The sequence below is a fragment of the Prinia subflava genome, chromosome Z, assembly GCF_021018805.1.
Source record: "Prinia subflava isolate CZ2003 ecotype Zambia chromosome Z, Cam_Psub_1.2, whole genome shotgun sequence".
Classification (NCBI taxonomy): domain Eukaryota; kingdom Metazoa; phylum Chordata; class Aves; order Passeriformes; family Cisticolidae; genus Prinia; species Prinia subflava.
In genome coordinates this window covers 74,321,072-74,347,758 of record NC_086283.1, presented here as the reverse complement: position 1 = coordinate 74,347,758, position 26,687 = coordinate 74,321,072, and the positions used below count along the sequence as shown (strand labels likewise).

Below are 26,687 nucleotides of genomic sequence, written 5' to 3'. Positions count from 1 at the left end.
AGTTCAGTCGCAAACTTTCCAATATTCATTATTAAGAACAAAACCCAATGGCTGGGCTAGAAATGCTTTGTGAAATCTAGGTGAAGTAACTGAAGGAATGCACTGCCACAACAGCTTTCTCTTTTTAGCTTCTTGCCTAGTAAAAAGCACATATCTTGCTAATAATCCTGACCACAGAAAATAAAAAGTTGATTTCATCCCTTGTTTAAAAGAGAACAAGGGGGTATACTGGTGTCAATGTCCTTTGCAGGCCTGCCCTAGAAAAATTAATCTTAGTTTTCTTGCCAGTCTATCAGTAATAAAACTTAAGAAAAAAACCTGACCTTCACTCCTTGCTTTAATAAACACTGGAAAGGAATGAAAACAGCTTTTCACCACTGGACAGATGAATGTGGACAGAAATGTGGACAGAAGAGCTGTGACAAAGTCACTCTCTCATTGAAGGGAGCTGGTGTTTGCTGCACTATATTCATAATCTGTCCAAAGAGAGTGCTGTTATTATGCAGTACAAGAGAACTAGAGAACTAGCCACAACTGCAATTGTTAAAGTGTAATCAGCAGATCCTTTTCAATGTGTGAAGAATCAAAAGTCACCAAGTCAAAACTGAGACTATATAAACTTCTGCCAATATTTGGTAGGAGCAAAAAGTGGCATTAGCTGTGCCTTTAGCAGAGAATATCCAGCTTCCTGCTCCATATATCAGATTTTTTTTAAATTAATAACACAGGTCTAGATGTAGAAAATTAAATCAATTATCAGCTTCCTGGAACACAGAATTAAAAAGTGATCACTCCAAACATTATCTAAACTTTGCACCATTTTAGTTGACTGAATTCCACCATTAGTGCCACCTACTGCTCAAGTGCTGGATTTAATGACTGTATCCAAAAGTTTGTGGTACGTGCATCAGTTTCAGTAGAGTTCTTAATAGATTTAGTACACCACTTTCTTTAATAAAGTATGACCATTTCTTTCACTTCTCTCAAGGAGATGGTGAATCATGAGAATAATCAATACACTTGAAATAATTAAGAAAATGAGGGGAAAAATAATAGTAATATTTAGTTAAAAAGTAAGAATAATTTAATATAATCCAAATTAATGGTATGAAGCTTTTAAACACTGCTCTGCTGGTATTTCAAAATACAAAACTACCACTTGACTACAGGTTTATCATCAGTATTTAAGACTTAACCAATATTTCTTTGAAATACATAACTATTTGTTAATGAAGAGAAAAAAAAGGACATTAGGAAATGGAAGTCCTAAAATATCAAACCTCCAAAATCCTTAATTTTAATTACTAAAACAGTCAATTTATTTTTAAACTTAGCTTATTATTTCAAATATATGTATTTACATTTTCTGAGCACCTGGAAGTAACTATTGAGAGAATGTATGTGTGTTTCCTCCTTACAACCAGAAGTAAATTAAATATAATAAATTTAGAGCAACTGAAAATGACTTATTTGTGGATTCTTGCCCAAACTGTTCTTCCGGCTTCCAATTCACCTAAAAGAAAAACAGACCCATCATGATGACTTATCTGCAAAGTAGAATTAGACATGTTTCAGACATCAGAGTACAAAACAGCCTACATTAATAGCTGAAGATGAAACCTAATCTCAGTTACATTCAGCCTCTACCTTTACTTCTGCTCTGTCCTCCAATATGAAATTGCAATAAACCTGTTCATGAGGCTACCCGCTTTATCTCCTTGGTATTTTTAACCTAAAAATCCAATCCTAACAATTGATGTCCTATTGCACCCTTCTCCTTTTCTCTTATGATAAAATCAGTTTCAGTAAATCAGTGTAGTGGAGAAGACAGACTCAGGACCCCACAAGGTAATTAGGCAAGCGTGGGCTGAAAGTGAGAGCTGGAATAAGGTTATTGCATGTACAGAATCACAGAACCAACTAGGCTGGAAAAGTCCAACCTATGACCGAACACCACCATGTCAACTCAACCACAGCACCGACTGCCACCTCCAGTCCTCCCTTCAGGAATGGTGACCTTCCTGGGCAGCCATTCTGAGATCTAATCACCCCTCCTGTGAAGAATTTCTTTCCCAGGTCCAACCTTATCTTCCCTGGACACAGCTTAAGACTTTTCTCTTGTCTGACTGCCCCAGAGAGAGACAAGAGAAGAGAGACAAGAGAGACAAGAGACTGCCCCAGAGACGACGCCAACCTCCAGCTGGCTACACACTCCTTTCAGAGAATTGTAGACACTGACAAGGCCTCCTCCTCCCCCAGGTCCCTTTCTGCCAGAGCAGCTCTTCAGTCACTCTGCCCCAAGCTGGAAATGCTGCCTGGGGTTGTTGTGGCCGAAGTGTAGGACTCAGCACTTGATCTTGTTGAACCTCATGCCATTACCTCTGCTCATGTGTCTAGGTGTTTGGATAATTGGTTGAAGGATCTGTATCACAGCTGAGTTCTTCAATCCTTCTGGTAGCAAGGAATAATATTGACAGGAACAGGCAGATCCATCAGGTCAATGTTGAGGCTTGTGTAATCAGAAAAATTTGGGGATCCTGGGTGGATTTTTGACCATGAGATGATCTATCTAATACCTGGTCTACTGACACCTGATGAGATGCACCCTTTTCTGAGGGGAAAAAGAGTTCTAGCGCACTAGAACTCCACTAGAGAGGAGCTAGTGTAGCATGTTGATAAGATTTCAAGTACCTTGTTAGGGGACTAAATCAGCCCTGCCAGGGATGAACAATGGGATGGTGTGACAAGCAGTAGTGGGATCCTGGCAGCAGCTTCAGATGTTACCTACAATGCAGCACACATGAGATATTTCTACACTAATGCACCAAGGATGAGAACAAACAAGATGAGCTTGGCCCAGCCCCAGACATTTGACATCACTGGCATAAGTGAAACATGGTGGGGTGAGATCTGTGACTGGAGTCCTGTCTTGGTTACAGGCTCTTCAGGAAGGACAGGCAGGGAGAAGAGGCAGAGGAGTGGCACTGTACATCAAAGAAGGGAATATATGGAGCTCATAGATAGAAATGGCGTAACTGAGAGCCTCTGGGCAAGAATCAAGGGGCAAAAAATTGATTCAGATGTCATCTTGGGAGTCTACTACAGCCCTCCCAGCCAGGATGATGATGAAAATAAACCACTTTGAGGATGAAGGGATACTTCCAGGTCAACTGCACTTCTTGTTGGGGGGACTTCAGCTTGCCAGAAATCAAATGGGAGTATCACACAGCTGGAACAACCCAGGACAGAAGATTCCTCAAAAACTCAGATGACAACTTTATGGAACAAGTTCGAAGGGCTCAGAAAGATGTCCCCCATGATCTGCTGCTTGTCAGCAGAAAGGATCTTGCGAGCAAAGTGGAGGCTGGCAGCTGTCTTGGCTACAGTCACCACAAAGCAATCAAGTTTAAAAATCTCTGTTTACAGAAGGAAAACTGCCAGCAAAACCTCAGCCCTGGACATGTGCAGACTTCAGGATGCTCAGGGAATCAGTGACTAAATTCGCCTGGAAAAATCCTTTTTGCAGGTGCTGAGGTCCATCAGTGCTGTTCATTTTTTAACCTCTTATCCTAAAGGCACAGGAGCAGACAATTCCCAAATAATGGAAGCCAAGCAGGTGAGGCAGAAGGCCAGCTTAGCTGAACATGGATCTTTTGGAAATAAGGAGAAAAAGGAAAGTGTGTGCCCAGTGGAAGCAAGGTTGGGTGACATACGAAGAATGCAGAAAAGCTGCTCACTGCTGTAGTGAAAAAAAATTGTACAACCAAAGCTCAGCTGGAGTTGAAACTGGATAGAATAGTGGGAGCAACAAAAAGAGATTTTTTTCAAACATGTTAATGGCAAAAAAGCAGTGTAGGAATAACACTGGCCCATTACAGAATGAGGGTGGTATCCTCACAAACACAGACAAGTCCAAGGTGTTTAATGCATTCTTTGCCTTAATCTTCAACACTTCCTAAACTGGAAGACCATGATTTCAAGAATGATAAAATCCCAGTTGAGCTTGAATCTGTGTGGGATCTGCTGCTTGAGCTGGATCCCTATAAATCTATGAGGCCTGATGGGATTAATCCAGGAGTCAAAGAGCTGATGTCATCACAAATCCTCTCTCAATGATTTTTGAGTAGTCTTGGAATTCTGGAGAGGTCCCAGTTGACAGGAAACTGGTGAATGTTGTCTTGATTTTCAATGGAAGGATGCCCTCACAATGAAAGAAACTAGAGACCTGTCAATCTCACTGCAGTGTTCAGTAAATTTATGGAGATGATTATTCTGGGAGGTATTGAAAAACACCTGGAGGACAACAAAGTCATCAGTAACAGCCAGCATGGCGAAGGGAAGTCCTGCTTGTCAAATCTGATCTCCTTTGACAGGGTAACCCACCTAGATGATCTAGGAAAGCCAGTTGATGTAACCTTTTTTAACTTCAGCAAAGCTTTTGGTGCTGTCTCTCCCAGGACCCTTCTAGACAGAATGTCCAGCACACAGCTGGGTACACACACCGTGTGATGGGCAAGCAAGTGGCTCCTGGGTCAGGCACAGGGGGTTACAGGAATGGGGTGACATCAGCCTGGGGACCTGTCACTGGTGGGTTCCACAGGGCTCCATCCTTGGCCCAGTTCTTCAGCGTTTTCATAAATGATTTGGATGTGATGCCTTTTTCAACCCAGAAATGAAAAAACACACTTTTCAGATAATATTAGTATACGAATTAATTTAAAAGTGGATCTTTATTGAAGGCCTCCAGGGGCAGTCATGGAAAAATGTCCACAAAAGCCCATACCCCATAGGGGTGTGTACAGTTTTTTAGGTTCGGTAAACTAGTTTACTTAACAAAAAAAGCACCAATTAGGTGATGTAACTCCCACCTGGTCCAAGCCCCTTCTAAATTCTCCCACCTTAGATGGGACTGAACCTTGTTGATAAAAATGTATCTGAACAGCTGTTTGTCAGCCTTGGTTTCTAAGGAAAACCAGGCTAGGACAGGGGTTGTGGAACATGTTTTGTCTTTGTGCCTAGGGAAGTGTTGAAGTTAGACTACAATAAGAAGTTACAAAGCTGCAAATGTATGTGTATAGAGAATACAGAGAATATATAAAAGAAAAAAGGTAAAAAACAAAATTTATCAGATGCAGGACTGGAAGGAATACTAAGTTTGCCCTCAACTCCTTTGAGGGCAGAGAGGCCCTGCAAAAAGATGTCTACAAATGAGAGAGAGGAGCCATCACCAATCATATGAAGCTGAGAAAGGGGAAGTTACATATTCTGCATCTGGGATGGGACAACCCTGGATGTCTAGACAGATTGGGGAATGAGAGGCTGGAAACAGCACTGCGGACAGGGAGCTGGATATCCCAGTCAACAGAAATTAGAACGTGAGTCAGCAGTGCCCTGGCAGTCAGGAGGACCAACTCCCTCCTGGGGTGCATCACACCCAGCATCACCAGCCAGGCAAGGGAGGGGATTGTCCTGCTCTGCTCTGAGCTGGGGCAGCCTCTCCTCAAGTGCTGGGGGCAGTTCTGGGCAAAATAATATATGAAAATGTTAAAGCTATTAGAGTGTCCAAAACAGGAGCACAAGGATGGTAAAGGGTCTGGAGAGTAAGCCTTGCCATGGTGGCTGAAGTCTCATTTCTGAGACCTCATGGCAGTCTACAACTTCCTCATGAGGGAAGAGGAGGGCAGGGCAGGCACTAATCTCTTCTCTGTGGTGACAGTGACAGAAACAGAGGGAATGGCCTGGAGCTGTGTCAGAGGAAGTTTAGGTTGGCTATCAGGAATTTTCACCCAGAAGGTGGTTGGGCAGTGGAACAAACTCCCCAAGGAAGTGGTTGCAGCACAAAGCTCGACAGAGCTCAAAAAGTGCTCTCAGACACATGGTGTGACTCTTGGGGCTGTCCCGTGCAGGGCCCAAGCTGGACTCTGTTATTCTGATAGGTTCCTTTCAATTCAGCATATTCTCAGATTCTATGAATAAAAGACACTCATGATAAATATCTGAAATATCACCTTGTTTATTTGACTCACTCATAAGAAAGAAACTGCAGTACACACCATACGAATAGCTTCCTACCTTTTCATAAGGGGACCAGTTTCAAATGTACATACTATTTATTTTAAAAATTAATCTATTTTTTAAAATCATCTCTTTTGAGTTATCAGCTAGTATTAGTGCCAAAAATCATATAGATTCTGGAACTCCAAAGATCCTGGAGGATTTTGCTGGAACCAAAAGGTACATTGTGAATAGTACATTCACGTGAAAATGAGGCCACATTTAAGAATATCTACTTACACAGTCATTTATTAAACAACAAATATCACTCTCCCTTCACCCCTCTGTTTCAGGACTTCAACAAAAAACACCCCAACAAATAGTGTTTTGATGTAAGTTTCCTTAGAAACAAGAAGCATTTGGTACCATCACAGGAACTACCAGTAAGATTAAATTTAATTTTTCAGGTTTGAAAAATGTTAATGAAATTAGAAGTTTTTCTGATTGCGTTTTGTGGTTTTGACATTTTGCAACTAATGACCAAACTCAAGTTTTGACTGATCTGAAGTCCAGCAAAGAAGATTGCTTTTTCACTGACTTGAACATATTCTCAACTCAAACCTCTGTCTGCTATATGTAACACAGCACAACAAAAAATGATTGCTTTTGGGCTTACTAATGGCTTTTCTGCACTTGGCTTCATCTTCTTGCCATAAATCAAGTTCCAAGTGACAGTAGCTTTTTGCAAAAAAACAAAACAAAACAAAACAAAACAAAACAAACAAACAAACAAACAAACCCCACCAAAAAACCCACAAAAAAAACAACCTGGCAACTTTTCAGCTTCTCAATTCGCTTTCTTTGAAAGTCATTTTGCTGCAGGTATAATGAAGAGGGTTTCCCAGATAGCCTACTTCTTTATCTATACAGCCAAAACCCAAATAAATCTCCGTGTGAACATTACGATAGAAGTTGTCTACACAGATTTGTTTATCTTAGCAGGTAGGCTGATAATGCCATTTAAGACAATATATTTTATGAAAATAAATTACAGGCCTAGTGAAAACATGGCAGTGCAACAGGTGAAACAATGAAATATATGGGAGCTAAGATGAGCTTTTGAGCTTGGTACTAAGCTAGGCACACTGACTTTCAAGTTATTTTAAAAAATGTACTTTTGAACTGCCATTCATAGCAGTGGTTATAAAAAATGGATTTCTTTACAAGAATATTCACTGTAATGAAGAACAGTACTTAGTCAAGTGAGACAGGATGCAAAAATATGGCTATCATGTTCCAATACAATTTTTTTGAAAGGCTGGGAATATGAATGAGCATAGAAAGAACAAGATGATTTTATGTTCAAAGTAAGAACTTGTGCTGATTGAAAACCACATGAGTTTTGAAGCCAAACTTTTAAGCATTCTTCTTTAAATGATCTTTGTTCTAATTAATGTCAAAGAATATTTATTATAGTTTAATATTATATAATATGTAAATATTATAATTAAGAATATAATATAATATTTCATTTTGAAGTTATCTCCAGTGATCCAACTGCCCAACCACTTCAGGGCTGACTGAAAGCTAAAGCAATATTAATGGCATTTTCCAAATGCCTCGTAAACACTGTCAGGGTTAAGACACCTCTCTAGGAAGCCTGTTCCACTATCTTGTTAAAGAAATACTTTCTGAGGTTCAGGTTCAGCCTGCATCTCTCTTGATGCCCCTTAGAACTGTTCCCAAGCACCTTATCACTAGATATTAGAGATGCATAAGCGTTTCACTCACACTTCTCACCTTGAGAAGCTGCAGATAGCAGTAAGATCTCACCCTTCTTTTCCTTAAACTATGGCAGCCCAAAGTGCTCAGCTGCTCCTCAGAGGACATGGCTTCAAGTCCTCTCCCCAGCTTTGCTGCCCTGCTCTGATGCATTCAAGGACCTTAATACCCTTTATAAATTGTGGGGTCCAGCACTGCACTCAGCACTCAGGGTGAGGCCACACCAGTGCTGAACACAGCGCGACAATCACCTTTTTGGACTGGCTGGTGATGCTGTGCCTGATGTACCCCAGGATGCAGTCTGCCCTCCCAGCTGGCAGGGCTGACTCAGCACGGGGCTTAATGTCAACCAACAGCCCCAAATCCCTTTCTGAAAAGCTGCTATTCAGTCGCCCTTCCCCAAATGTGATCTTGTGCTCTAGGTGAAGAATTTGGCATTTGAACTTAAGTCTTGTCTCATTAATCTTTTTCTAGTGTTTTTTCTAGTTCCTCTAGAAAAGTCTGCAAGATCACTCTGCAAGAGTCAACAGCACCTCACAGTTTTGTACCATCAGCAAAACTTCTGATACAAAATGGTGCATTCTCTCAAATGCAGATAATGAGTAAGTATTTTGAACAGGACTGACCCTAAAACTGATCCATGAGGAACACCCCTGGTAAATGGCTGCCAGCCAGATATAGCCCCACTCATCACAATCCTTTCAGCTCTGACATTCAGCCAGTTCTTCACCCACAGCATTGTGAACCCTCTCATCCCACAACTGGACAATTCTTTCCAGAAGGATGCTGTGAGGGACAGCCTTACTAAAATCCAAAAAAAGCCCCATCCACCACCTTCCCTTTATCCACTTGGAGGATATCATAGATGGATATCAAATTAGGTAAGCAGGGCCTTGCTGAATCACCTTTGTGAACTAATGTTGACTACATTGTTCTTTAAGTGCCTTCCAGAGGCACACAGTACAATCTTTCCCAGAAAATGAGACTAGAACCATCATATTTATAGTTTCCTGGGCCTTCCTGCATACACTTCATGTAAATTAAATAATGGCTTGTTTACAATCAGCAGGGTCCTTCCCAGACTCCCAAGAGACCTTTGGCAGATATGTAAAGGGCTCATGTAGTAACAATAATAAAAATAATTCAGGTAATAATAGTAATTTGCCTATTCATTGTTAATATACCCTGAAATACATACATGTTACAAAAGAACAGTGTCACAAGCCAAGATTCAGACACACTGAATAGCCTAATGACACACCTGGCTGTAATCAGTGTTTTTTGACTACATTTGACTGAAAAGCTTACTGAAGTGTTCCCACTTGAAGAATTACCTCATTATTCTGTTTTGCTGTTGTCATATTAAGCATGCACTGACATTGTAGGTCACAAGACGCATTCAATATACACAAAAGTGCTAAAATGCTACTATTACTATCTAACATCTTACCTCACAGCATATTCTTTGTAACAGTAAATAATTTTAACAGAATAGTTTAAATTGCTGTGGACATAAGACAAAAATTTGCATGTTTTATTCATTTGTAAGTGAAGAAATTTCATTTGCTACTGACCTAGGAGCGAGATGTTACTTACTGCAGCTTGCTACAAAGTTGAATAGAACATTGGTAAGCCAGGTGCAGGACTTTACATCAGTTTAAACCAAGCACCAAAAATACTTGAAGTTATGTATATTATACCAGGATTTTATATCCTGTCTAAGCCTTAGAGTATTTGTAAGTTTCTCCCTCCCAGCAGAGCCACTTAAATCACAGTTCTTTCAACCTCCTGCCATACTAATGCAACAAAACCTCCTTTCCTTTGTGGAATGAACTGAAAGTCGCTGCTTCAGAATGTTTCATTTCTAGTTCTAATAAACAGAATATTTTTGTTTTGTCAAGGTCCATTGAATTTCATCTTCCTTTTGATGCCTGTATGTTTGCCAAAAATATTTTGAATACTCTAGTATGTGTTCTTCATTTTAGTTTTTGCTTCCCATGTCAAATCCTTGAAAACTTAGGAATTACAATAATGAATACTATTTTAATAAAATCTGACCTACAGCCCAGCTAAGCAAGCTGAAGTATTACATAAGCTTTCTCTAATTTCTAAATTAATTTACTAATGTGAACATGCATTCTTACTGGGCTTTTTCTGTATTTGAAGATTAGCACTTATTACATTAAAATGTATTTAATCTTACTGTCACCTCAGTACACTAGTGCACATCCTACATTTCAGCAAACATTTCTGTCACACTAATGGTACACTTGGTAAGACATGAATGTTCACAGAAAAGGCTAGCCTGAAAAAATGAAGCCAAGCCTACTATATGAATATATGCCTTTTTCTAGTAATTGCCTTGGTTTTCTTATGCTATGTTAGACATCTCATACAAAGATTTGCTGTGATAACAATTAAGCTGAAACTATCAAGTGGCTAATACCACTGGGCTCCTTACAGGAATGGACGACACTGCCAGGAATGGAGCAACTAATCACCGTATCATCTCCTTAAACAGAAAATCTCTAGAATTATATCACTTTTAAAAATCAGTATGAAATAATGACATGAAAAACATGCCTAGAATTCTTCTGTCAATTTTACTTTCGTGTTGTGTGACTTAAACAATCACACTGCTAATTAATATCATAAGAGTTTGTTAAGTGAGTGGACATGCAGATATGTAAAATGCATCCAAAATTGAGGCCACAGATTATACAAACAACAGGAAACATGGCATTTGATTAATTGCACTGGATTTCATTATTCCATTGGCTTCATTTGCGATAATGGGTTTCGGCCACTGAGCAATGAAAACCTGCACAATCTCAACACCTGATACTGAGCCAGCAGCACTCTACATAAGGCCAAAGGCCTTAAATCCATGCATAATGACTAAACCCAGGAAAAGTGACTGTATTCTAAGAATTACTGGTGTATGAAAAAATACTTTGCACTTTTTCTTTTAACTAATCAAAAAAGACAAATGGCTCACCATTTTCTAAGTAGATAAAAAGAACCACAAAGCAAATTTGGATGACAGTTTTATTTAAATTGAACTACATTACATCCAGGAAGAAAATAGAAGAAGTTAAATTTTATATGTATTAAAAATAGGCACACAGCACTACAAAATATCAAAATTATAGCACAGAAGTATACTCTTCCTGCTACCCTGCTTTCCTTGTTCAGAACAGCTAACAGCTGAGTTTTTTAGTAATGCTTCACCATTTCTTGTAAAGATAGTTTTTAATATCACATCTGTATGCTGCTTCAATCTGGGTCTGAAGAACCAGAACAAATTGGTTCCTTATTGCATATAGCAGGCCATGGTTGTTAGGATATTTCATGTTTTAGTTCTGATCTTACACAACCCGATACTGATTCTGCTGGGAGGAGAAATATTACTCCTCTCCCTATTATTTCCTTTCCCATTGCTCTTACTATCATTTGTTTCTGAGAGATTTCCGATGATGTAAGGAAGACCATCTGTGAAAAAGGACTGAATCATCATAGGTATCAATGAGTGGGAAAAAAAGTATAAAACAAATATGTTTTAAAATTTATCTGCTCACCATGGCTTAATTTGCATTTTACAAGCAGCCAGCATATACTCACTGTGGCTATGAAAAATGTCTGTAACTCCATATGCAGTCATTAGATAGCAGAATGGGAATACCTAAACGAGGGTGATGCTAAAATTGGTCACTTAGCTGTTGTCTGGAAGTATTTAACAGGTGTACATTCTTAGCCAAAACCGTCAATGAAGAATTCTTTCAAGCTAAACAGAGCTGCTCTGCTTTTGTCCAGCTTTATTTCAGTTTCTCTTCTTAGATCACAACTGTGAGACATCTTTTTATGAACTATCACCTGTAAGTTTATTTTCTTGCATGGATATACACAATAAATACAAATACAATATCATCTACCCATATTACTGATCTGAAGCCAAGGTTTGTCTCTTAAGAACATCCTACTGCCGCATAATTCATTTTCTTCTGACAATATTTCATAAAATAAAATTAATCCTATGTACAAGTATGTGAAACTGAGCTGGGTAACTTTACAGTGTTTTATGTAAAACAGAAATTTGGCTGAATGAAATTCAGTGACATGTGAAATTCATTGAGAACTAGAAGTAAGTAAAATAAACCTTTTGCAAAGACATGATAGGTTGTAACTGGCAGCAGAAAAATTTTCTCCATGTATGTTGATCAAGCAAATTCAACTGAATAATCAATCATCTTAAAAGAATATATAGGATAACAAAGACCTGAATTAAATTTCACTGGTTAAAAAAAAATGAAGGGAAGAAGTTAGGACAGATTTGTCAAAAAAATCTCATAACTATGGACACCTTCTTACGACATCTTTGAAGAACTTACATCAGCCTAATCTTGATTTAAGTTTTGACTACAGGAAGTTACAATGATAATTAAGAAATGTGGGACTGCTGTTTCACAGATTTTCTAAAGTGACATCTCTGCTTTTTGCAAGAAGCTTTCTAATGTTGTCCTGGGGTGACTTTATGATGCTTGTATCCCCAGTTGTCTGTTCTGTTTAGGCTGGATATTAAGTTCTGCACCTTTATGACTGGTTCTGAGAGAGAAGATGGGGAGAAGAAGTGCACAGTTTGTTCTCAGAAACTGCACTTGCTCCCCCTCATTCCCTCTCCTGGACTGTGCTGTCTGCAGCACAGACACCAGGAGAGAGCTCTCCTTTGCTTTTAGTTAGTTTTTAGCTAGGTGAGGCAGAGAAGTTCCCCAGACTGTGGCTTCTCTTTTTCTTGGAACTGATCAGTCTGCTCTGGACTGAAAACCCAGAAAAACACCAGGAGCTCACACCTGTGTCCCACTGGGGCCCAGGACAGCATTTTCCAGTGCAGGAGGGACTGATGAGAGACTGAGTGAGCTGAGCTCATTGACAAGGACTTTCTGAATTTGCCATCTCTTCAGAACAGTGACCGATTTTACTGTTTCATGTTATCCGATTTTTTTATGCTTGTGAATACTTTGCTTGTTAAATAAATAGTTTTTTCCACTTTTCTCAAAGGAAATCTTTTACCGAACCAGTAGGGGGAAGGGCTGCTTGAATCTGCTTTCTAGAGGGACCCTTTTGGAAGTTCCCTCCCAAATTTTCTCTAAAATAGGACTAGCTTTGAATTCACAATTGTAGTGGGTCATTTACAACATAATAGTGTGCAAGAGAAGGGATGATTTGTAGAATTCAAACCAAGGGAAAAAAAAGAACCAAAATATTCCCTGATTGGAAAAAATGTATTTGATAAATTTTGCATACAGAAACATGACTGGAAATATTTAAAAAGTATTGAACATAAGAAACACTACTTGAGGCACTTGCAAATAACTTCTTACAGTACTTATAGCAGTTATTCATTCATTTTCCTATATATTAAATAAATCATTATAACGTTTTGAAGAACTACATATAAGTCAAAAATAGATACCTGTTACATCAGCACACTCAAGTGCACATACCTAAAAGCTGAACTCAATACCCTTGTATGTTAGACAGACCTTGAAAGACTCTTGTATGTTTACTGATTGTTACAAAATTTATTAGGTGCAGCACTTTCTAAACCACTACCATGTTCATGCTTGCAATCAACAGAACTTAAACATACAGTACCTTCAAACTAAGCTATAGACTATGAGACATGTATTTAGTTATTCTTTTGTGTCCTTTTCTGGCTCCTAGTTAAATGTAATCACCTCATTTTTATGAAGTTCAAGAAGCTATTAAGTATTTAAAACTGTACTGCATTGAAGGCTAATATTTATTTTTCAAAAATAATATTTGCATACCAAAAGAAAATATTTCAAAATAGTTTATAACATTACTGATAAATATTTCTAATTCTCTACTACTTCATAAGCCATTCCAAGAAATCTGCATGCCATTCTGTAATTGTCTGTAAGGGTTTTTTTAAGCTGAAGTTCTGTTGGCTACCTCTCCTTTTGTTTCACTATTTCACAAAATCCGTTTGTGTGATTTTCAAGCAGCTGTGTTTCATTTCTTAATCCTCCCTGCACAGCTACCCAGGAGAGGCTTTACAGCATAAACTGTAAAGTAGCATTTTCTCAGCAGGAACAAGAGTGTTCCCCTTCAAAAAAAGGCTTAATAAAAACATGAAATACATGTGCTAGTTCCCACCACAAGGTGCTACACATAGCATGACCACTGAAAGTTCACAAAGTTTTGAGAAATTATACTCCTTTGGCTTTCTAAAACTCTTATCATGTAATATATGATTGAGATAAATGTCTTTCCACTGTATTTAGCTCATGCACAGGTATTTTCTTAGTTCCATTATTTATCTTCATGCCCCTTTCAAAAGCCTGTCCTACTAGCAACCACCTGGCGTTAATCACTGTGACTATACAGCAAACAGTTTCAGATAAACACTGGTGTACATGGTTTATACAGTTCAGAGTGGAACACAGTAGATCTCTCCTACTGTGCAGCTAATATCCAGAATATGTACAGTCCTTCCTCCCATTTGTCTAGAAATGAGAGACATTCCACTGCACATTTTCCAACACTACAGCTGTGCCACTCCATTTGTCTGATTTCTATGCCCTCTGAGATACCTGTCCCAGATGACAGATTACTTCAAAATAATGTACTACCGGATAAAGTGAAAATACAGAAATGAGCTTCTATTATCACTGAATCTATTGCTAGCAGCAGAAACAAAACCTGTAATACTTTGGATTTATCGTCTCTGATTTGAAATTGTTTGAGGGTCTTTTTTGTTTGTTGGTTGCTTTTGTCTAGTTTTGGTGGTTTTTTTGTTTTAATGTGGAAATGTTGTGCACTTCTGAGAGTCTCATAAAAATCTCTCACTATTACCTTAATATCTGTATCAATGGAAGGGGAACACTGTAATTTTTTTTTTTTAAATTTCATTTTATGCAGCAGTGAATGTTTGACATTGAATCGATTGGTTTCTAATAATATAAAAAGGAATAAACACCCTAGGCACTTCACAAAGAAATTTTACTTCTTTCAGGCTTAGATACTGCCTATGGTATACCGATGCTCTATGTCAGTATTTTTGCAATGCAGAGTATCAACATAATCAACAAGAAAAAACATATGGGTCAAGACAAACAAACTCCCTTCTGAATGAACGCCGGTTTTAGCCTCTCTCTCTACTTTCTAGACAACAAGGAAAACAGAGCAAACAGGAGCAACATTAGAACATATGTATTGTGCTCTACATCCTCACTTAAAACTTGCACACTTTTGTGCTTTACTCATATGCCTTAGTAGGAGTTCACGCTAAGGCTTCTTGATGCCCTCAGGGTCATGACAAAACTTTATAAAGGAATAATATTTTTTTAATGAAAAGCTAGATTCATGAAAATTAACTGAACAGAATTTCAGTTGCTGCTGGTTTCTTTACTAGAAGGAAGCACCTATTTCTTCCTTCCTGAACAATTTATAGACTTGTATATGACTCTTGATCTACAAGGAAGGAAAATGTTTGATACCCACCATTTGCAAGATTTAAAATCCGATTTAGGTGGCTTAAACATGAAATGATGGACAGTAAAGGGAAAGCTATTTCATCTCCAGTGTCTGGGGAGTACAGGAAGATCCTAACTTTATTTCTTTTTATTGCTTATACATGGATCACAGAATAGGTAGGGTTGAAAGGGACTGCAGTGGGACCAGCTGGTCCAACCTCCCTGCTCAAGAGGAGTCATGCCAGAGCACATTGTACAGGATTGCATCCAGACAGCTCTTGTGGAGTCTTCTGTGAGGACACTCCACAATCTCTCTGGGTAGTCTATTGCAGAGTTAGCTCCACACTAAAGCAGTTCTTCATATTCAGATGGAACTTGTGCAGTTTTTCCTCCTGTTGCCTCTTGTCCTTTTGCTTGGCACCACTGAGAAGAACCTAGTCCATCCTCTTCGCGCTTTCAGTTACTTATAGACAGTGGTAAGATCTCCTTTCAGTGGTCTCTTCTCCAGGCTAAACATGACCATTTCCCTAAGCCCTTCCTCACAAAAGAGATGCTCAAGTCCCCTCATCATCCTTGCAGACCTTTGCTGGACTTCCTCCAGCAGCTCCTTGTCTCTCCTGTGCTGAGGAGCCCAGAACTGGACACAGCACTCCAGGTGTGGCCTCACCAGGGCTGAGTAGAGGGGGAGGATCACCTCCCTCAACCTGCTGGCAATGCTCTTCCTACTAAACTCCAGGACACCACTGACATTCTTGGCTAGAAAGGCATGTGTACTAAGCACCAATAAATAAAAGAATCAAAGAACTGTTCCACTCTTACGGTTCTCAGCACAAACTTTCAAAACAAAGAGCTCCAAAATAAATAGCACAGATTCCTCTTGTCTGCCTTGTCTCTGACACGGAACTTCCAGACTTCTCTTTTCAAGCCTTGTCTTCCTTCAAATTCAATGTTTTCATATGGGTGAATCTGTCCTGGAAAGCAGCCAACTTCTTTATACACAGAAAATCAAAAGCAGTTTCCAGTTATCTCAGACATTAATTCTTGGTCCAGACTCTCACAATATTCAGCCTAACAAGTGCAAGTTTAGCCTGGAATGTTTCCTGATTTACTCTAGCAACAGAAAAAAGGATACAATATTTTGTCTCTGGTAAGGCTTTGAAATGTTACCATCTGTAGATGCCTTTTCTGCCCTTCTTCCTTCTCACACTGTAAACTTCTAACACCTTGAAGCTAAAAATGTATTTATATTCATAGCTCTTTGAGACCCAAATACTAAGAATTGGTCACAGTACAGGAACCTAACAAAACATGGTATCATCTCTAATGCATGAACTAGTTACTCTACATGGCCACAGACAGAAAAACTGACAAATTTAACTGTGAAGACACGGATATATCAGCAAAACTGTTGCTGTTCCATGTTGCGGAAATTATTTGCAGCAGTCAAGCTGGGATTTGCGGAATAATCAAACAAAATGCACGTGGGTAGACACTTCTGCTCCTGGAGTTACCCTGATATCACTGACATTCCATATTAGGGTTGCAACACTTGTGGGTTGAATTGTGAGTAAAATCTGACTTCCACCTCTGGGTGACACACTGCAAGAGGCACACACACCCAGCTCTGTCTGTGATAGAACCATTTCAGAATAATCGGAAGAACATATGAAAGTTATGTAGGCATCTTCTGCAATCCAGAGTCACATACTACAGGGATGAGTAAAGCATAAGCAACACAGATCCAACTCATTCTACTCTGTTTCGTATTTCATTAAATCTAGTTGATTCCTCTTCACATCTATAATACATATTTATTCCTACATTCCTCAGCACCTACATGAGGCAGAGGCAGTCCTTCCCAAAAAGGCATCATCAATGGAGTGTTTTTCCACAATGCTACTGTTGCAGACTGTACAAAGATTTGTGTAAGTTTGCAAAGCAGAGGCTTTGCAATAACAGAATTATCTTCCAGCCTAATGCCCTTAACACTGAATTATGCCGTGCCTTGGGAAGTTAATACAGCAAACCATTTTACTTTTAACAATTCAAAATTTTAACCCCACCAAAACTTCCTAACAATGCCCTATTTCTCTGCAGGCTCCTTGCCTTCTCTTGCTGTTACCCCTTTATCTAAATCCACAGTCATATTATGTTCATGAGTTCTTGTACGTTCCCAGTTTCAGATTAAATCCATAAATCTACTCCTGGGGCAAATATATTTCAGCAGTTCTAAAAGCCATATGAATTATGGTTGTATATGGTACTCAATCTTTATATTTCAGTGATTTTAATGAAAAAAAATAAAATTGAAATTTATTTTAATTTTAACTTTATAACCAATAATATTTTGTTTATTAGTCATTTGCATATGCGTATCATTATGTATTCCTTTAAAACACGATGCAATACGAGTGTTGTCTGAAGTGAGCACTGAGCCACTATTATTGCTCTTACTATCATGCAAAAAATAGGCAGCAAAGGTATACCTATGCCTTACATAAAATTGATTAATAATCAATATGACCAGTAAAGGAACAGACCACATTGCACAGTCAGTCAGTTTTGACACTCAGACACCCCCTCTACCATTTGCAACTGCTGTGGTCCTTGGTAGAGAGATATGAGGGCTGTTGCTTCTCTGCAAAAGCCAAAATGAGAACTTCCATTTAGAGCACTCTCCCTCAAAACACATGCACATTTCATGACCAGTAATCTTGTAAATACATTGTAAGAAACCATGAAGACAAAGAATACTATTTCCACCTGAGTTTTCACACTGTTCTTTGCTTTTCCTTGCCCCTCTTCCCAATCTCCCTTAAATTTGCAAAAATTTTAATAGAATATAAAAATGTTATTTTATGTTCATTTTCAACATTGTGGAAGCTGTACATAAAAACTGCTTCTATCAGTTGATAAAGGCAAAGCTTATCTTAGGGATTTAAAAACAGGTCTATGGTGCTGTTAAAACATCAATCTATCAGTCTTCCTGTTTTCATTGACTAGACTGGGAAGAATTTTTAAAGGATTGGCATTTTAAAGTCATGGCATTAGAGGTAAGAATTTTAAATACTGAAAAGGTTTGCTTACATCAGACTTCCTCTAAAAAAAATGTATGTCCTTAGGACATTATTATTACTTGATATATAACTCACATAGCGTTGCTAATTGTCTCCAGCGTTAAAGTCAGAACTGTTTGTAATGATTAAAATTAATAAAACTACAGAGTTCTGTTTTTCTAGTAAAAATCCAACTTCAGAGAATAATATGAAAAAAGAAATCTTCTTGTCACCCTATACTGCTTGGGCTAGATGATCAAGAAAAAAAATTGCAATTACACATTCCACAAATTTTCCTCTGTTTGTAAATTTGTAAATTTACAACTTTGTAAATTTGTAAATTCCTCTGTTTGTAAATTTGTAAATTACAGAATTTACAAATTCTGTAAAGCTCTTTAATCATCTGCAATTCCTATAAATAGGCACCCAGTAATTCTGCAAACCTTGTAATGCCTTGTAATATCAAAATACAAGACAGTTATCTTCAGTCATAAAGCCAGCCCTGCAAGCTGAAGAGTATGATATTTCATGAAGTGTCACCAAACCCAGTGTCTATTCATTTCAGGTGACAAAACAAAATGTTCAGGTCATTTGACTACTAGTATTTTCTCCCCTGTATTATTTAGACAGTAGGCTTGGCACTACATTAATATCCTCACCCCTGACGGAGCTGAAACAATCTTTCCTTTACTGTTTTCAAAAACTTCATATTGAAGTAATATGGCTGAGGTGATATATATTTGAAGTGGAAGAACCTTTCACCTTTTATATGATTGTCTCTTGCAGGAAAAACCTGGCAGTAGCTTAATCTCATCTAAAAACTGTTCATGCACCTTTTCAAGGTCATTGTTAATTGAGCAAATTTCTGTGTAAATGCTGATTGAAAAAAGCTAAGATACCCAGGGCAGCACTAAAATGTGAACCAAATGCATTCATAACATGGTTGTCTTGAGCAGTAATTGGTATAATAACTTGTTTTGTGTGGCAGTCCTGTTTCACTTACTTCCTCTTTTCTTCACTTTTCTGTCATACACTACATACTCCCATCACCATTTTATGGTCAAAAGACACAAACACAGTAGTCAAGTATTATGTAAAAAAGTTCATAATGAACAGCATTGGGACTATAGTAAGGTCCATTTGTAAAGAACAGTATTTAACTTTGTCAGAGAGAATCCTCTGTATTACAACAGTGTAGAACTTTGAGCTCCGTGAAGTGACTTAGTTATGTTTAGAAAGCACTTACCACGTAGAACAGTGAGTCTCGTGGACACACTTATTTCACCAACACTGTTGGAAGCCACACACTCATAAATAGCTTCATCTCGTGGTGTGCGCAGTGGCTGTATTCTGAGAACTGACCCAGATCCATCATCAAACTCTATTACCTATAAAAGGAAACAAAAGCTGTCACAGATGTTGTTACAAATACCTATCCCTCAGCTAATCTGTTCATGAACAGTGGCCTGTTGGTATTCAAGTCACCAGAGACAGGTTTGTTTTTCAAACTCATGTGCCACGATAAATCCCAGTCATATGGGAAAATGTTTAAGTGGCAATACTTGGAACACGTATTGCTGTTCCCTGAGTACTCACTCAGTTGCCACTTTAATATAGCTTCAAGAACTACAGGACAAAGAACAAATGAACAAACAAACAAAAAAAAAATCAGCAAACAAGGGCTGTAAGAAAGAAGGCTGTGACTTAATGCTCTCATTCTGTTCACCACAAACACCTCTCAATTCTCTTAGCTAAAGTACTCTATGTTCAAATGACAGTCATATTCATTTTAATTGCTGCCAGCTATATTCCCTCTCTACTCACAGAGTGCAGCTTACACACTCATTTGGCTCCACACTTAAAAAACTGTCGGCAATTTCTGAACCAAAAAAGATGAAACCAAACTTCTCAACCAAAAACTCAGTTTAGCTTTGTATTTAACCCACAAAATAGGTAAATTTATCCAACAAAGTGATCATTTAAGAGACTAAATAATATGGCTAAACTTCTAAGATTTAGTTTTGAAATTGCAATCACATAAGAAGTAATATAATTTATATGAGAAAATTCACTGAACAGATACTATTTCCCTCTTGATCTGCAGTCAGAATCACATCTAATACTGGTGACTACTGCAATACTTCATAGCTCCTGGAAAAACCTTCTTAAAAAATAAATAATAGCAATAATCTTTATAATTGACTTTCTTAAAAAGGAATTTTAAAGATCAGTGACAGGTACCAGTACTACCATCAGGTAAATGGCACTTCTAAACAAAGGACAGTCACAATTTTTTGTTTTTCTCTAAAAAATAATTATTATCTGTATATATATACACACACAGAACATGATTTACGTATATGCCTATCTGCACATCTGTGTCTTTCTATCTCATTTTCACACAAGCAACCTAAGAGATCTCTGTACATGAATGCAGTAAGAGAGACACCAAGTCCAGGGTTAGAAATGATCGTAAATATGCCCTGCATCTCACTGTTTTCATTGTAGGAATTGCTCAGTTTCTGCTTAGTGTTGGGAGAGGTGAAAGTAAGATAAAAACCTTGGGGTTTTTTGATACTGAATTTGTTTGATAGCCCAAAGGATGCATTATTTTTTCTTGTTCTTTCAGTTAAGCCATTGCCTTAAACAAATCTAGACAGGACGAAATAGCTGCCTGATGTTAGCACAATTAAAGGAATAACTAGAATTCTTGATAAATTGACGTTTATGAGGGAGAGAAAAATTCCACAGTCTTTATGCAGTCATACTAACAATTTACAGATAAAAATGTGAGCATAGGATCTGAATGCTCACTCTTAAAAAAGAGTAATTGCTATTGTTTAAACCTGAATGCTGAATAAACATATCTGGACAGACACTGAAAACAGCAGATTGGACTGGGCAAATGCTGCAGAGATTAAGTTTCAAGTCTAGTGTCTCAAAAATATGTATCATAAAAGGGATTTATTTTTCATGTTATGAGTTCTCCCCTTTCTTGCATCTCACAGGTAGTTAACTCCTAACTCTTCCCATCTACTGAATGAGATTTTATTTCTTTTATGACAGAGATATTTTAATAAAAGCAGTTTTGCACACAGGATAGAATGATGTAATTTTTAACTTTTATTTTTCCCTTTTCTGTTCCTTTTTAAGTTCCTCTGAGAAGGACTTCTCAGTAACTTAAATCAGATTTTTGTTAATTCCTATTATTTGAATTAACTTTTACTCCTTAAGAGGAGTAAAAAAATCCTCATTCCGAGTCTATATCTGCAATGTAAATAAAAGCTGGAAGATTAATAGCGAAGACCCTCAAGGTCTTATTGTATATTTTGATTTCAGAAGCAATGCCTGCTTTTACTGCCATTCTCAAGAAGTTGGGAGATTTAGCCATTGAGCAAAAAATTTCAATGACAATAGTCTTTAAATATATAAACAGTCAAGAGAGAGAAAATAAACCAAATGCTACATACATCAAGTTGCACCAAAAGAGTTCTGGTTTCATGTGGGGACAAATAATCATGACAAGTTTCATGAAACCCTGTAGGAGACTGTCCAAGTTCATTAAATTATAAAAAAGTAACCCTCAGCATCCCTGAGAAAGCATGTGGATAAGATGGACCACTAGAATCCTTTCCAGCTGTATGTACTATATGAAGACAGGTATTCAAGTAAAACATTTTGATGTCTTTCATCATTATGTAACTCAGAGAAATATCCAAAATATTAATGTGAAAGAAGAGGAAAAGAAACCAAACTAAATATTCTCTTATTGGTTCAGCTGCAAATCTCAGAAATTTCTTGTTTCCCAAATGTTTCATATATCTTTTTTTGAATCTCATTTCTACTGTTGTTCTTTTCTTATTTAGAGATTCAATGGCATGAATTAATGGCCTTACTTTGAACAGGAACAAAAGCTGCTTAAAATAATGATTTAGTATGCACACTTTGTAACTGTTCTGCTCAGTGGACATGATAAAAATTTTAAAATACTTGGCAAGTGTCATCTATTTCTTTGAAATACATTCCATCTTACTTGGCAATAACTGTTTGTTCAACAGTCCACTAATTTTTAAAACATTTTAAGGGTTTTTTTAATAGTTACATTAAAATAATTTTTATGGAAATAAAACTATTTTTGTTTATTCTCCCTACAAAAAGGATCACAGGTACCTAGAAAGCAATATATAAAGGAAATAAACCATGACATATTACAGAAAAACAAACAGTAAACATATACATGCACAGTCTTTCTCTGTTTAGAATTCACTTTGAATGAGAAGTCTGTGAACAGAAAAGGATAAATTGTGTAGAATTTATGGAAAACTTCTATGTTAATCCCTCTAGCCAACTGCAGCTCTGCATATGCTCTGCAAAGTGCAAACAGTTTTTGGCACTAGGAGGTAACATTTAAATTAATGATTTTGTTTTTCATGTTGTAGTAAATATACAAGCCAGAAATTATAATGGTTAATGAGCTAATTTCAATGTCTTTAGATATTTATTGAACCAAAAATCAAGAAAATAAATTTGGTTTATAGGAAAAATGTAGTTCTTCTAAAAAGATCTAACCTGAAAACCAGGACAAGCAATGTTCACAAATGCTAATACAATTAATATAGAGGACTTTAATATTCAGTCAGTTGTTAATAACTGCATTTGCTCAAAAAATGCACGTCACAACTGTTTTATATACAAATCACTAATCTTTGAACAGTTGTTTTTAAGCAAACAGAAGTCTCTTATCCAACACTGAAAACATTTTAGAGACAATTATACACTCTTAGTGCCAGTTTTGATATCTCTTCTAAAAGCTTTCCCCCCGTTTTCTGAGTTTTTTCTTCAATGTTAAAGGTCAACCCATATGTGACACTAATTATTCTTGCCACTACAAGAAAGAATAATACTTCTTTTCATATTTCCCCCAAATCACCAGAATTCTTTGAACAGATTATTTTCAGTTTTCTTTAACTGAAGGTTGTGGAGAGAAACATCTTTCTCCAATCCTTTTCCTAATTTATTAAGAAAATAATCATAAGCAATCAAGCAAGTTTTATTTTTCCTCTCAGCAGCAGGAATACAGTGCCCCTTTCATCTCTTTCCTCAATAGGGGTAAGGAATTGTGGCAGCAGAAGCAGCCAAAGACTGCAAGGTGTCTGCTTGATGCCAAACCACCTCCTTGTCACCAAAGGAGGTGGTTTGCTCTTTGGGGACAGTAGTCACTGCTCAACTGATGTCCCCACAGCTGATTCATGAGGCAGCAAGCTGAACAGAGGCACCACAGAGTCCCTCAGTTCAACCACGCTAGCTTAGAAAACAGCAGCTTTCTCTTTAATGGTCCTATTCCTAACCAGTTTTCAAAATGAAAATCTTCACGAGACTATTCCCACCAAATTATCCCTGATAGTCAAGTCTGTTTTGCTAAATCACTGTTAATAAAGCACACACAGTGTGATTAAAAACAAGATTGGAATAAAATGTTTTTCAGAGGAACAGAACAATGGACCTAATACCTCAAATCTCTGATTGCTGACTTTCTTTCCTTTTTTGTTCCAGACAATTTTAGGTCTTGGATCTCCTGTGGCTTGACAGATGAATGAGGCGACTCCTCCTGAAACTCCTGTCTGGTCAACGGGAGTTCTTGTAAACTTTGGTGGTGCTGAAACAAACAAAAAAATTAACCAAATTAATCCAAGCACAAAACATAATTTTTTAGAAACTCACATCAAGATTTCAAAATTTAAAAAGAAGGAAACGCTTTGTTTCTCCAGTGATATCATTCACCTGCAAATGAAAGCATTATTAAAAAAAGCCCTTAAAGGCCAAGAAAATTACTTGGCCTTTAGTACTTTTAGATTTTACTAGTGAAATTTATATTAAAACCAAAATCTGATGGCATCAGAATATAAGATCACACATTTTATCACCATTATAAATAAAAAATCCAATTTGACTTCTGTTGCAAAATGAGCGTATTAATCAACTGGAATAACATGATTCGCTGCTTGATACTATGATCACAGGGCGTCATGAAAACAGGATGCTCACCTTTGAGACATTAAAACCAGTGACATTTAGGAGAAAGCATTTGTAATTTTGCATGGCAGAGGAAAATTACTGAGTAATAAGAGTCTAGGCAAAAAGGACTATAACAGAAGAGAGATTTATGCTTGAGCACAGTTTTGTGTATAGATCCTGTTCACTCCCAAATTCTACTATGTCAGAAAGGAAAACTAAAAAAAAGATCCAACTACTGCAACAACAAGAGAGGGAGAGAAAAGGAGAAACAGTTTTGGAAGCATGGAAAGTATGGAAAGTATGGAAAATTTTAATTCATTACTCTTGTCCCCTTTATCGGTGTTACAACAAACTGCAATTATTATTTCACTTGTGGTGAGACAAAATTTTCAAATTTAGAGCAACACAATACATGACTTCTAAATATAAAATATCAAAATCTGTAAGATAACACCTAAACAGAGAACAAAAATATTGAAAAAAATCCTGTAAATCTTTACATCAATGTCTTTGTTAGCAGAAGAATTTCTAAAGATACAATACATGCTCAGATGATGATTTAAATGATAAGATGTGAGAACTTAGGGACAATAAGTGGTAAAAAACCTAGGTCCTTGCTATGAAGCCATCCTCCATTGCTTTGCAGCATCTGCTGCAATTCATTTTTGTTCTCATCTTCATATATCAGTAGTCAGCTCCTTTATGTTTCCTACGTCTTCCCTTTTTTTTTCCACTTTCCTCTCTTAGTTCTGACAAGTATGTACTTGTACTGTACTAATCTTTATTTCTACATTGCTGTTCTTCAGTTCTGATGTCTAATTCCTCACTCTGCAAACTGTTCTTTCCATAGGCATCATTTCCTGCCAGCATGTTTATTTGAATATAGGAAACCCAGCAGACTACTGTCATGCATCTATGCAACACTGGAAAAAAATTCTGAAATAGTTTAAAATGCCAAGATGCCATCTTATAGAATGAAATTAGGGGGAAATTTTTACCTTACTCCTAATGCAAAAAAGGGCATATTTAAGAAATATAATGCTCCTGAAAATCTACATGCTCTTTCTTTAATAGAAATATCAAGAAAATGTGTTAGTTTTTAACATTTCAGAATGCTTAAGGGTCCTAGAAGTATCCATTCTGCTAATTTTTCTGGTGAAAATGTACCCAAACCCAACTGCAAGAGCACATCTCGGCAAAACAGCGTACCACTACTGCCATGGGGAAATCATGAAATAACTTCTGTGATGTCAAAAACTGCCAAAACTGTAGCAAATAAAACACACTTTAAGTGAAAAAAAACCAGAAATCCTTTCCAAAGCTACAAGCTTTACGTCTGGACCACAAAAAAGACAAAAATATATTCTGATGAAGAGCATCTGGGTTTCAACAAAACTGCTCTCTTTGAACCCCTTCTATGTATGTTTTAACTCAGCACTGTGATACGTAAAGAGACTTGACTGAATCTGATGCACTGACATTCTGTGGCACAAGCTGTGATCATGGGCCACCAAGCGAAAAATGACACACTGCCATTCTCTTTTAAATTTTTTTTGACATTTTGTGAATTCACTATTCGAACCCCAGCCTTCAAGAAAGAGAAACACTTCATGAGGAAGTCCAACAGCACAGAGTAACTATGCACAGTAGCTCACAGGCAGCAAATAGCACACATAGCAATAAATTGTATCTAGAATCTTTCACCAAACTTAACTGCCCTAAGGAGTAAAACCAGTTTTCCAGCAAATTTTTCATGCAGAACTATCCAAAATCTGGTAATACATTATAGGACTACAACTGCCAGGACTCCTCTCAAAAATTACATACTAGCTTCTGCAGAGCTTTATTATCTACATTGTGGAGTTTCAGAAATAGGGCTGAATACTTAACAGGGCTCCAGCTACCTGAACAACAGTATTTTTGCCATCCTATGTGAATTTTTCCTGGACCACCAATTAGTAAAGCTGTTGTTTGTTAACCATGTAGCACTAGAGACATAGCATAACAAGGGCAGTTGTACATCATAATGCAATTTTCAACTTACGGATATCTTTCAAGAAAAAAGGTTTTAAGGTATTATTATCTACATCAATTAAAAGCTTCACAGTCCAGTACAGAACAGAACTGGAGTGATCTTTGTCTTTCATTTAGACTATAATCTAGCTGAAAAAAATAAGACGTATCAGGTCAAAGCTTCTTTTTACATAGGTAATTCCTATTAAAAACATTGTCACAACTCTTCTCCAATATGTAATATTGGATGTAAGCCAGTTATCTTTCAGGTATCATATGATATCAGAGAAGATAAATTATTATTAGAACATAAATAAATTTATAAAATTAT

At 37.3% G+C, this 26,687-nt stretch overlaps 1 protein-coding gene across 1 annotated transcript in view; it reads right to left on the bottom strand.

Annotated features, from left to right (window-relative positions):
* The window catches only part of PTPRD (protein tyrosine phosphatase receptor type D), a 369,891-nt gene that overhangs the window by 207,517 nt on the left and 135,687 nt on the right, over positions 1–26,687 (bottom strand). Inside the window, exons 3-4 of the mRNA XM_063422525.1 lie at positions 23,839–23,984; positions 19,575–19,716 (exon numbers count right to left, since the gene is read on the bottom strand). Of these exons, the coding sequence (XP_063278595.1) occupies positions 19,575–19,716; positions 23,839–23,984 (288 nt within the window). The remainder of the gene's footprint in view (positions 1–19,574; positions 19,717–23,838; positions 23,985–26,687) is intronic.